Here is a 10,242-nt window from a genome sequence, read left to right as displayed (position 1 = left end):
CTCTCAGGGGAATCTGATCCGGCGGCCGGGGAACCGGGGTCCGACGGGGCGGCGGCGGCGCGGTGTGGGGGGTTGCCCTATTCTCCCTCCCGCGTCCGTCCCCGCCGCTTCTCATTGGCTGCCGCCATCGCCGCGTCAGTCCCCACTCGGCCTGCCGCCAATGGGGGCGGGCGGCGGCGGCGGCAAAACCAGGGGTTTATAATAAACGGCGGAGGGGAGACGCGGCGGCCGTGACGTCACGAGGGGAGTCGCCGCCGCCGAGAGGAGCTCGGTGGGCACGGGCGGGCGCGCCGCAGTGGCCGGTGTCTGTCCCGCTCCGCGTCCACAACTTCCCTCAACAAAGTTAGGTAGCGGCTAACCGGCCCGGCGGCGATGCTGTGCTCGGCGAGGGCCCAGCCCTAGTGCTGCCCGCGTCGCCGGTCCGCGAGTTGGGGTTAGCCACTCTGCCCCCCGTTTCTTTCCCCTCCACCCCCGGTGCGATCGCCGCGGCCGCCCGTGGGGATGCGGGCGCGGCGCTAACCAGTCCGCCATGGAAGGGCCGAGCGGGTCCAGCTTCGGGATAGATACGATCCTATCGGGCGGCAGCTCCGGCAGCCCCGGAGTCATGAACGGAGACTTTCGCTCCCACGGCGACGGCCGGCAGGCGGATTTTAGGAGCCAGGCCACGCCGTCGCCCTGCTCGGAGATCGACACGGTGGGGACGGCGCCCTCGTCGCCCATCTCGGTGAGCATGGAGCACCCCGAGCCGCACCTAGGGGCGGCGGAGAGCCTCCCGCCGCCACCGCACCACCTCCACCTCGGCCCGCACCCGCCGCCACCGCCGAGTTTGCAGCCGTCACCCCCGCAGCCGCCACCGCCCCAGCTGGGCTCGGCCAGCTCCGGCCCCAGGACTTCCACCTCTTCTTTTTTAATTAAGGACATTTTGGGCGACAGTAAACCCCTGGCGGCGTGTGCACCTTACAGTACCAGCGTCTCTTCTCCCCATCACACCCCTAAACAAGAGGGCAGCGCGGCCCCGGAGACCTTCAGGCCCAAACTGGAGCAAGAGGATGGCAAAGCCAAGCTCGACAAACGCGACGACACGCAGGGTGACATCAAATGCCACGGTGAGTACAACCCGGCCCGACCCGGCCTCGCACCGTTTCGGCTGCCGTGAAAACGGCAGAGCTCGGTCACATCAGCGAAACGAAAATCGGGAGAAAATCTGCGGTAGGAGCATTCCGCTCTACTGGGGCTTGTTGGCGATCTTCGCGATCGCGGGTTTAACAGCGGCAGGAAATAAAATCTTTTTTTCCCCCCCTCCGTTATTCCTCCCCCCTCCTTTAAATTAACTTCCCTGGTTTTAAGAAAATAGGCCGGGTAGCGGGGTTGCGTTGGAAACTAAGGTGTTTTTATTTTTAATGCAAATGCGCATAACTGATTTTCTAAGAACCTGCCGCTCAGCTGCACTTATTGACTTCAAGATTTTAAATTTTTGCTTATTCGATATAAAATTAAAATAACAAAACCAAAATCACACTTCGCCGACAGCTAATACCAAACAAACATAAAAACTTTTAATAAAAGATAAAATAACGAAACCTCAATCAGTCTGCCGCTTTAGGCTACGGAAGGTTGGAGTGCTTTGTGCGTTTTGCAGAACACCCTGGTTTTCCCCGCGCCAGGATGGGGAGGTTCATTTTCCCGTCTTTATTCTTTTTTTAATTATGGATTTCGTGCTGAGGGGGAAGCCCCCGCTGTGCGGGGCTCGCAAGTGAAGAAAAAAAGCGATGTGTGCGTGGGGGAAGGAAGGAAAAGGGTCAGCAAAGACGAGAAATGGAGAGGGGCTGTTTTCCTGGGGTGCATCGGAGTTGCACTCCCTCGCAGGCACCCAGCTCAGACGAGAGGCCACAGGACAGATTTTTCTAATTTTGCCCCACTGGGGTATTTTTTGCCAGGGTGAAGAGTGGAGAGACTCTGGGTGTGCCGCTCCTTTTGCTCTTTTTAGTATTAGCATTAAGAGTGCCCGAACCAGATGTACAGTCTGGTCTGGCCATTTTTGTGTGCACCAACCTCCCCAGTGGGTCAATTAGGGAGATTATTGTTCTTCCTGCGGGGAAGATCAAGGAGCGCCACAAACCCAGGCCCGAGCGGAGCCGGATTGACATATCGATTTCCAGGCATTTCGGGCCGGGGGGAGAGGGCGAGAAACTAACGAAAGCCCTATGTGTTTGGCAAACGGAAAGTGGAAATCCCGTTGTACCCCGGACGGGCTCGCCGCTGCTACCACTTGCCCGTGACAGACCGTTACCCCCACGTCCCGGAGGAGCTCCCGGGGAGGGGCAGTGGGGCCTGATAACCGCGGCGGGCGGGGGCCGAGCCGGTGTCCTGCCGGCCCTCACCGAGCGTCGGCTCACTCGCAGGGACAAAGGAGGAGGGAGACCGGGAGATCACCAGCAGCCGGGACAGTCCGCCGGTGCGGGCAAAGAAGCCGCGGAAGGCGCGGACCGCCTTTTCCGACCACCAGCTCAACCAGCTGGAGCGCAGCTTCGAGAGGCAGAAGTACCTGAGCGTGCAGGACCGCATGGACCTGGCAGCCGCCCTCAACCTCACAGACACGCAGGTGAAAACCTGGTACCAAAACCGGAGGTAAGGCGGGCCCCGGCGAGGAGGCGGCCCACGGGCTACCCAGATAGCTGAGGGAGCGGGGCTGTGCGTCGCGGTGCTTCTGCCCGCCGGAGCCCGGGGCGATGCAGAGAGAGCCCGGCGGCTGCCCTGCACCGTCCTCGGCGACGGGCTTGGGGGTCCGGTCCCTGTCACCGCTGCTGTAATTTTCTATCTCATTACATATGGTTGCAGCCACCCTAATTCTGTCGCAAACCATTAGTGTCAGCGCGCTGCGATCTAACCGTGTGCCATGGTTATTAATTTGGCCGGAATCACCGTGTGTATATGTCGGGGGGTGCGGGACTGAGGAGGGGAACCAGGAAAGGTCGGGGGATCGCGCCTTGCGCGATCATCAGCATAAGATCTTCAGCACCGGGCCTCGGTGCTGCCGGACCGTACCGGGGAGGGGTCTCGCTGCCCATGGACTCCTGGCTGAACTGGACTGGGTGGCCCGTCGCGGCACTCGCTCTGCAGCCGCCTCTTGTTCCCCCGGCAGGACGAAGTGGAAGCGGCAGACGGCGGTGGGCCTGGAGCTGCTGGCTGAGGCCGGCAACTACTCGGCGCTGCAAAGGATGTTCCCCTCGCCCTATTTCTACCACCCTAGCCTGCTGGGCAGCATGGACAGCACGACGGCGGCAGCAGCGGCCGCGGCCATGTACAGCAGCATGTACCGGACTCCCCCCGCGCCGCACCCCCAGCTGCAGCGGCCGCTGGTGCCACGGGTGCTGATCCACGGGCTGGGGCCCGGCGGGCAGCCGGCCCTAAATCCCTTGGCCAACCCCATGCCTGGCACCCCACATCCCCGGTGAAGCGGCACAGCGGTCCCCGCAACGAGCCCTTCCCCTCCCCGTCCCCAAAAAAGCCCCAGCACCGCAGAGGAGGAAGCGAGGGGAAACCGAGGGGCAGGAGCTTCTGCACGCAGCCACCGGCCACCGAGGGAGGCGATCAGTCAGAGCAGGGACTCTTGAACCGTGAACCCAGAGCCGAGCCCGTAAGTGAAAAGACCACACGCGGGGGAAGGCGGGCAGAACCGCGGGGCGACCCGCCGACCTCGGCTCCTGCTAGGCAGGACTTGGAGCTCGGAAAGAGAGAGGGACGGAGGGGGAGGAGGTGAGGGAAAGGGAGCCCAGACCTGCCGAAGAGACTAACGGCTGCAGAGGACGGAGGGAATGAGAACGCCTCGACCCCCGCGCAGCAGAGAAGACCGGGGGAAACGGAGAACTTTGCACTGATTTTTCTCATGACCTTTTTTTTTTTTTTCCCTTTCTTTCTTATTGAAAAGTGGCATGCTCCCTAATGCGAACAGAATTGTACAGACCGAGTGCTGAGTGCTATATCATATTTATTATATGTCGTAAAAAAAAAAAGAAAAAAAAAAAGGAAAGAACCTCACTTCTATGCGTTAGTTTAAAATGAATGAACGTGATTTCCCTCCCCCCCCCCCCCCCCCCCCTTTTCATGTCTTTTTGGATTCAGCAAAATAAATGCTTAGATGACAAAATATAGATTTTTTTTTTGGTGAGTTGAAAATTACAAGAGAAAAAAAAAAAAGAACAAGAAGGAAAAAAAAAAAGAAATAAACTTTATCTTTTTTAACAAATGTGTAAATTCAAGGTAGCTAATTTTCCTCGTGACGAGAACGCAAGAAATGCCTGGCAAATGCCACTTTTGGTTTTGTTTTTTTCTTTCTTTCTAAAAAAAATAGGCCTGTTGTTTGATAACTGGCGCTATTTTTCCCTATCTGTATTTTAAAGGAAAAAGAAATCCTCTCGCAGCTGTCGTGCGCATCGCCATTATTTAAGCACCTGGGCAGGGCAGTGGTGTGTTTCCCGGGAAGGCGGCGGGGAGAGGCTGCGGCGCGGCGGGCGGCCCGCGGCCCGCCCGGGCCGACTCCGGTCATGGCTCATGCTCCTGTGGGCGGGCGCGGAGGGGCCGTGCCGGGCTTGGGGACTCGGCTCCTGCCCGGCAGCTGTCTCCACACCGAACTGGGACAGGGAGAGAGCGCCGGCGGTCGGGGTGAGTAACGAGGGGAAACAGGCAGGGAGGGCAGAGGGGTCCCGATGGGCAGGGAGGTAGCTCCCGAGCCTAGGCGGCCTTTGATCTTTGCTGCTGCCCCACCCCCGTCCTTTCTTCCCTTGGAAGGCAGCTTCTCTCTCAAGCGCCGCTCCTCTCTGCCGGCCCTGGTCGCCCGGCCGCCGGTCCTCAGGGGGCAGGGGAGATGCGGGCCGTGGCTGGGGACTGTGACCCTCCACCAGGCTCCGGGGATGGCTCTGCCCCTGGCCTTTGGAAGTGAACACCCCCTTGCGAAATGATAAAGTTATACAGCAATTACCTATAAAACATTCATAAAGTCCAATATTATCCTCTCCTCTGAGAGTTTGGGGATTTCCCCCCCCCCCCCCTTTTTTTCTTCTTTTTTCCTTCCCCTCCTCCTTTTCTCTCGGGTTCCCTTTCTTTTGAGATAGAGGGGGAAAAAAAGGAGAAAAAAAAAAAAACAACCCTCCGGGCACGTTTATTTGGGCTTTGCTAATTAGCGAGCGGCTTGGTGATTTCTCTGCTAATAAATTCGCTTTAAAACCATATTGACCTCTGCCTTGATCTAACAAAAGGGGAGCGGGTCGGGAACGCCCACCTCGTTTTCTGCCTGTGTTGCGGCGGTCGCTATTCCTCTGTTTCTCTGCCGTGGCCCCTAAACTACCTCTGGCAATTAACGACCTGGGAGTGAAGCTCCGAGTAGGCAGGGCAGCCCGCCTCGGTTCTGAGGTTTTCCTGGAAAACACGTCCTATTTGGGCTGGGCAAGGATGTTCGAAATTTGGGATCCGTTAGGGTCCTCTATTGAGTCGAACCAAACTGGGCTATTTTCTCTTGGAAGGAGGCAATTCAAATGGAAAACCTAGTCCCAGATCGTTGTTGTTCTCTATGGCTAAATTAGGTCTCTGTTTTCACTGAACAAACTCGTGGCAAAGTATTGAGGATAAGGAAGGAAAGTTTGTGCAAAATAAATAAGTATCCCCCCACACCCACCTGCCGAGCAGGTGTGGCCTGGGGCAGCAGGCTGCCCACTTGGACAGAGGAGGCTCCCAGCGCTTAGGGAACCGGACGGGCAGGAGAGCGAGAGGAGCGCGAGTGGACTGAGGTGTCAGTGTCATGTCGGAAGGCGTCTAAAGCAAGGTTTACCGGGAAGGGAGGGTGAAGAGCAGCGACCTCCGCTAGAAACGTTGCCTGGACACCTAAATGTAAAGTGCGTTGAGCGGGAGAAGGTTTGGAGCAGGAGCCGCTTTTCCACTCTTTTCCCCGTTTGGGAGTCGAGGTTGGAAATGTAAGCCTTCCTTTCACTTGTTCCCTCCCAGTGTGCATCGAGAAGCAGTCGATGCCTGGACAGGCCGTCCCTAAGACTGGCGGACCTGGTGGCTCTAGCAGGAAAAGGCTCCGTGCTTGAGTATAAATATCTAACACACGGGCTTTCGTTTCAGCGCTCTGCGACAGGACAAAGGGCCGGGGCGGCCGGATGAGCTTCCCGGGGTTGGCTCTCCGGCGCGGCGCAACACCAGACTCCAGTGACGGTTCGGCGCCGTTGGCGGCCGTGCCTTTGTAGCAATGCCGGTGGGTTTGTCCCCGCTTCCTTAGAAAACGGCCGCCCCCAGACTTTGTGCAGAGCTGCTGCATTCCTGCAGTCCTAGTCTCTCCCGAAACTCCGCCTGGGCCAGGACCTGCTCTCGGCCCTGGCAGTGGATGTGAACAAATAAAGGGACCCATCTGTTGCAGACGAACGGGCTCTCTTGTCTTTAAACCGCGAGGTAAACACTGGCATCCGCCGGAGGAGTCCCAGTATCGGTGCTCTAAGCGTGAAACCAAACGCTGCGGTTGTAGAACGGCGATGTGTAAGCGGCGGGACGCGGTAGTCCGCGGAGTCTCTTGTTTGCTCTTCCCTGGCACTCGGCGATGGCCCGCGGGGAGATGGGCGGCTTCTGCTCCGCGGACGCGTGTACTGTAGTCCAGCGGCTGAGGCCATGCTCGCTCTCAGCACCACGGACAGCTCCGGGCTGGCCCTGTGTCCCATCCCCGCCGGAGCTCCCTGCGGCTGCGGGAGGCCGTGTTCGACCGCGTAGCCAGGGCAGTCGCCTGCCAGTGGGAACTTTGCGGTCTCTTTCCCGGGTGCGCGCCGGCAGGCGGTGATGTTGATGAGGAGGCTGAGACAGGCTCCAGCTGCTGAAGCACCGCCCGACTCCTCTCCCTGCCGCTCATCGCCCGGGAGAAAGTCCCTGTCCCGAGCCAGGCCCCAGGTTTCTAGGGGCCCAGCCCTGACACTGTGGATGCGGGCTTTGTTCTGGATGTGGGGGTGTTATGGTTGCAGCCATAGAGGCGAAAAGCCAAACGGAGCTGCTCTGCTCCTTCCCGTGCCACATGGATTGGTGCCGGCTCAGCTTTGGTGGGACATGTGAGCTCCTTTGGTGTCTCTGTCTCCGATTCCCCTTTGGTTTATTTCGATAGGGTCGTGCCTGTGTGTTTTTTTTCAGGTGAGAACGACATGAGGTTTCTTCGGGGAATTCTTGCTGCGCTAAGGCAGGCTTTTGGCTGAGCTCTCACTACAGCAGAGTCGTGGGTAGGTTGCTTCAGTGCTCCTGGCTGAAGAGCTTTCTTGCTGGATGCAGCAGCAGAATCATGTTTAATTACTCCCCCATCTTGGGGGATTAGCTTGGCCACCGTTAGAGCAGAAAGTGTGGAGAGGAACTTAGCTGGGCTGGGACACGCAAATTAAGATCATCTTTACCGCTCCGAGAGTGCTTGTCTTGATGCCGGGGTGGCAGCTGGGTGCTCCGGGCGCTGAATCTCTCTCCCAGCCGGGCAAGCGAGACCTGGTTCAGCCACTGGGAACCATCCAGCAGCACTGAACAGAGCTCCCTGCGGTGCCGTTATCCTGGTTGCATTTACGAGGATCAACACAGCCCTCGTGTAACACTATATTAGGGTCTCCGGCGCTGGTACCGTTCCTATAGCTTTTAACTTCTGTTGTTTTCTCCCTTTCCAGAGTTTATGTCCCTGTATGCTGTAACTCGCCGTGAGCCTTTGTTGCAGTCCCCTCGAGTAACTCGGCTCCAGCTGAGGGCATGGAGTGAGTGCAGCCCGGGTCAGCCCACCTGTGGAAAGGGTAACCCCCTTCATAATATTAGAAATATTCCCATTTCAGAGATGGCGAGGATGGGCGGCGAACAACCATTTCAGACTGAAATCATACGGATTTTTTACCCCCTCTATTTCGTCTTGCAGCTAAGCCCATGTCTCATTACAGAATTTCTTTCCTCCGTAGCCGCCTTAAAGTGTGGAACTCTGCGTGCGAGCAAAGGGGGCACAGCAAACCTAAGCCCTCGTCGCGCGGGAGAAACCGCCTGCTCACTTTCGAGGGCAGCATCGAAATGACCCTCGCGGCCCTTGGCGGGGAACAGCTGATGGGGACAGAGATCCTCAAGGATTGGCATGGGGTGGGGGGCAGGTTGCCCCCGACGACGCCACTCCTTGATGCCCCCGTTTAGCAAAAAAAGCCTCTAAACTTCGTTTTTCTCTTGGGCTGCTTCTGCCGTCGGAGGGGCCATGGAGCGACCGGAGACAGTGCCTGTCTCTGCGTATTTCCAGTCAGAGAACAGGTCCAGCGGAGCACCCATCACATTAAAGCTCCGTTTCCATATTCATATGCCCTATTTTTCACAAGCGGCTTCTATTAATGGAAGCACGCAAACGCTGGTCCTCAAAATTAGCGGATTTCAAAGGAACCCAAGTGAGGTTCTTTGCGCCGGCGGCGATGAATGCGGGGCCCGTCAGGACCCCCGGGGCTTCCTTGCCGCGCCCGCCCCGGCCGGGAGAAGCGCTCTGCCGGGGGCGCAACCGCTGGCTACGCAGCGGCGGCTCCCGGGCTTCACCCCACCCCGGCTGCCCCAGGCCGTGCCCCGTGGGACCGGCGCTTCGGTGCTGGAGGAAGGCGAAGCCCCGCTCCCCTCCCTCTCCGCCCGAGCACGCAAAACTTGTCCCAGGCTGTCGTGTTCCCTTGTCTCTGGGAGCCCGTGTAGGGCGCTTTAATTGCCACATTTTCAAACCGAGGTAATGGTGGGGATGTCTTAGTAATTACCTTAATGAGATAACACCTTTCCTTCCCTTCCCTGAACCTACTCATTATCACGCTTCTTGTTCAAATTCCAACTACAAAGACCTATACTGCCGACAAAAAAAAAAAAAAAAAAAAAAAAAAAAAAAAAAAAAAAAAAAAAAGTGGGCTCTGAAATTTGTTGGAGGTTTCATCCACTTAAAACGAGCACCTTACATAGAACTTTAGCCTACAAAGAGACAACTGTACCCACTTTCAGAAAAAGACTGGCTTAAAGTAAACTAAACATCTGGGGTACCCCTTAATTATTCTTGGTTGGCTTCTTTAGCTTGACCTGTAGGGATGTGAGGGTGTCAAAGTGATGAATTTTAAGATGTTGGGCTGTGAAGACGTGCAGCTGCAAGACTGATGGATTTAGGAAGGGAATGGTAACAAGGTTAGCTGCATGTGAAGTGTGAATTGAGATTTTTGCAAAGAGACTGTGATTGCAGATGGGCATAATGTTGTACCCTTGCATGAAATCTTGCCATTATTGTATAATGGTCAGAGAGAGTGTGAAATGACTTATTACTTTACTTTTATTCTTTAATGAAGTTGCCTAGGGAAGGAAAACTACTAGGAAATCGATAGTGGTGGTGCACAGAAACTGTATGACAGGTGCTGATACATTAAATATTTATTTAGCTTCCTCCCCCCCAAAAAAATCTGCTATTTCAGAATGCAAACAAAAACACAACTAGCGGATCTAGGCAGGTGCACAGATTGAGTGATATTTCCTTGCCATGCTTGCTTTCTGCAGTATATGTGAAGCAGGTGTTTCCATGAGGCAGTGCAAGGTATACATCTTCCATGTGAAATATTAGAGAGATCTAGATCTAGGCAGTGCACACATGATTTCTAGGTGGGTTTTCAGCTGTTCAGCCTGTATCTATCTTCTAGAGCTTGACACAGACATGTCACTGAATGACTCCATATAAATTTAAGTGGCCTTTTCTCCAGCGTAGCATGCATGTGCAAATACCCCTCACTTCTTTCCATATCCAGCACAGGTGTCTGCACAGGCAATGTCATTCTGAAAACATTCTGGACAACATCTGCTTCTAACTTTTGCACAGTGGTGTGTGGGTTGGTCTGGGCATCTACAGTGGGTGGGGAGCTTAGCTGATACCACTTGTTTCATGTGTGCTCAGGGTAAAACACCTATTACCAGAATTCATGATTCAGTTGTGCAGCCACACTGCTTTTTATGAATTTGCAGTGAAGAAAAGGATCTGGAGCTGCTCCCTCAGGATACTATTCTAGAAGAGAAGAGTCCCAAGGTGACTAACCTCAGGGTGCTACAAATGAGAACAGTTTGACAAATCCTGGACTTACCGAGTTGCCTCTCTCTTGGAGAGCAGTTTCTTTTCCCTGTTTGAACACACCCCATAGAAATGCAGCTTCTTGTACATCTTTCCCAGCCTATAGCTCAAAAAGCTGTCTTAGACAGTACCTCTCC

General features: G+C 55.8%; 1 protein-coding gene across 1 annotated transcript; it reads left to right on the top strand.

Moving 5' to 3' along the window:
• The first annotated feature begins 370 nt into the window (after nucleotides 1-370).
• Nucleotides 371-4,197, top strand: BARHL2 (BarH like homeobox 2). Its single transcript, XM_064148319.1, has 3 exons — nucleotides 371-1,106; nucleotides 2,403-2,628; nucleotides 3,143-4,197. Exons 1-3 carry the CDS (start codon nucleotides 530-532, stop codon nucleotides 3,453-3,455), a joined length of 1,116 nt encoding a protein of 371 aa, XP_064004389.1. The 5' UTR covers nucleotides 371-529; the 3' UTR covers nucleotides 3,456-4,197.
• The last annotated feature ends 6,045 nt before the right edge of the window (nucleotides 4,198-10,242 follow it).

Source organism: Pogoniulus pusillus, chromosome 8 (genome assembly GCF_015220805.1).
Source record: "Pogoniulus pusillus isolate bPogPus1 chromosome 8, bPogPus1.pri, whole genome shotgun sequence".
Taxonomy (NCBI): domain Eukaryota; kingdom Metazoa; phylum Chordata; class Aves; order Piciformes; family Lybiidae; genus Pogoniulus; species Pogoniulus pusillus.
The sequence above is the reverse complement of the archived record's forward strand: the minus strand, read 5'-3'. Positions and strand labels throughout refer to the sequence as shown.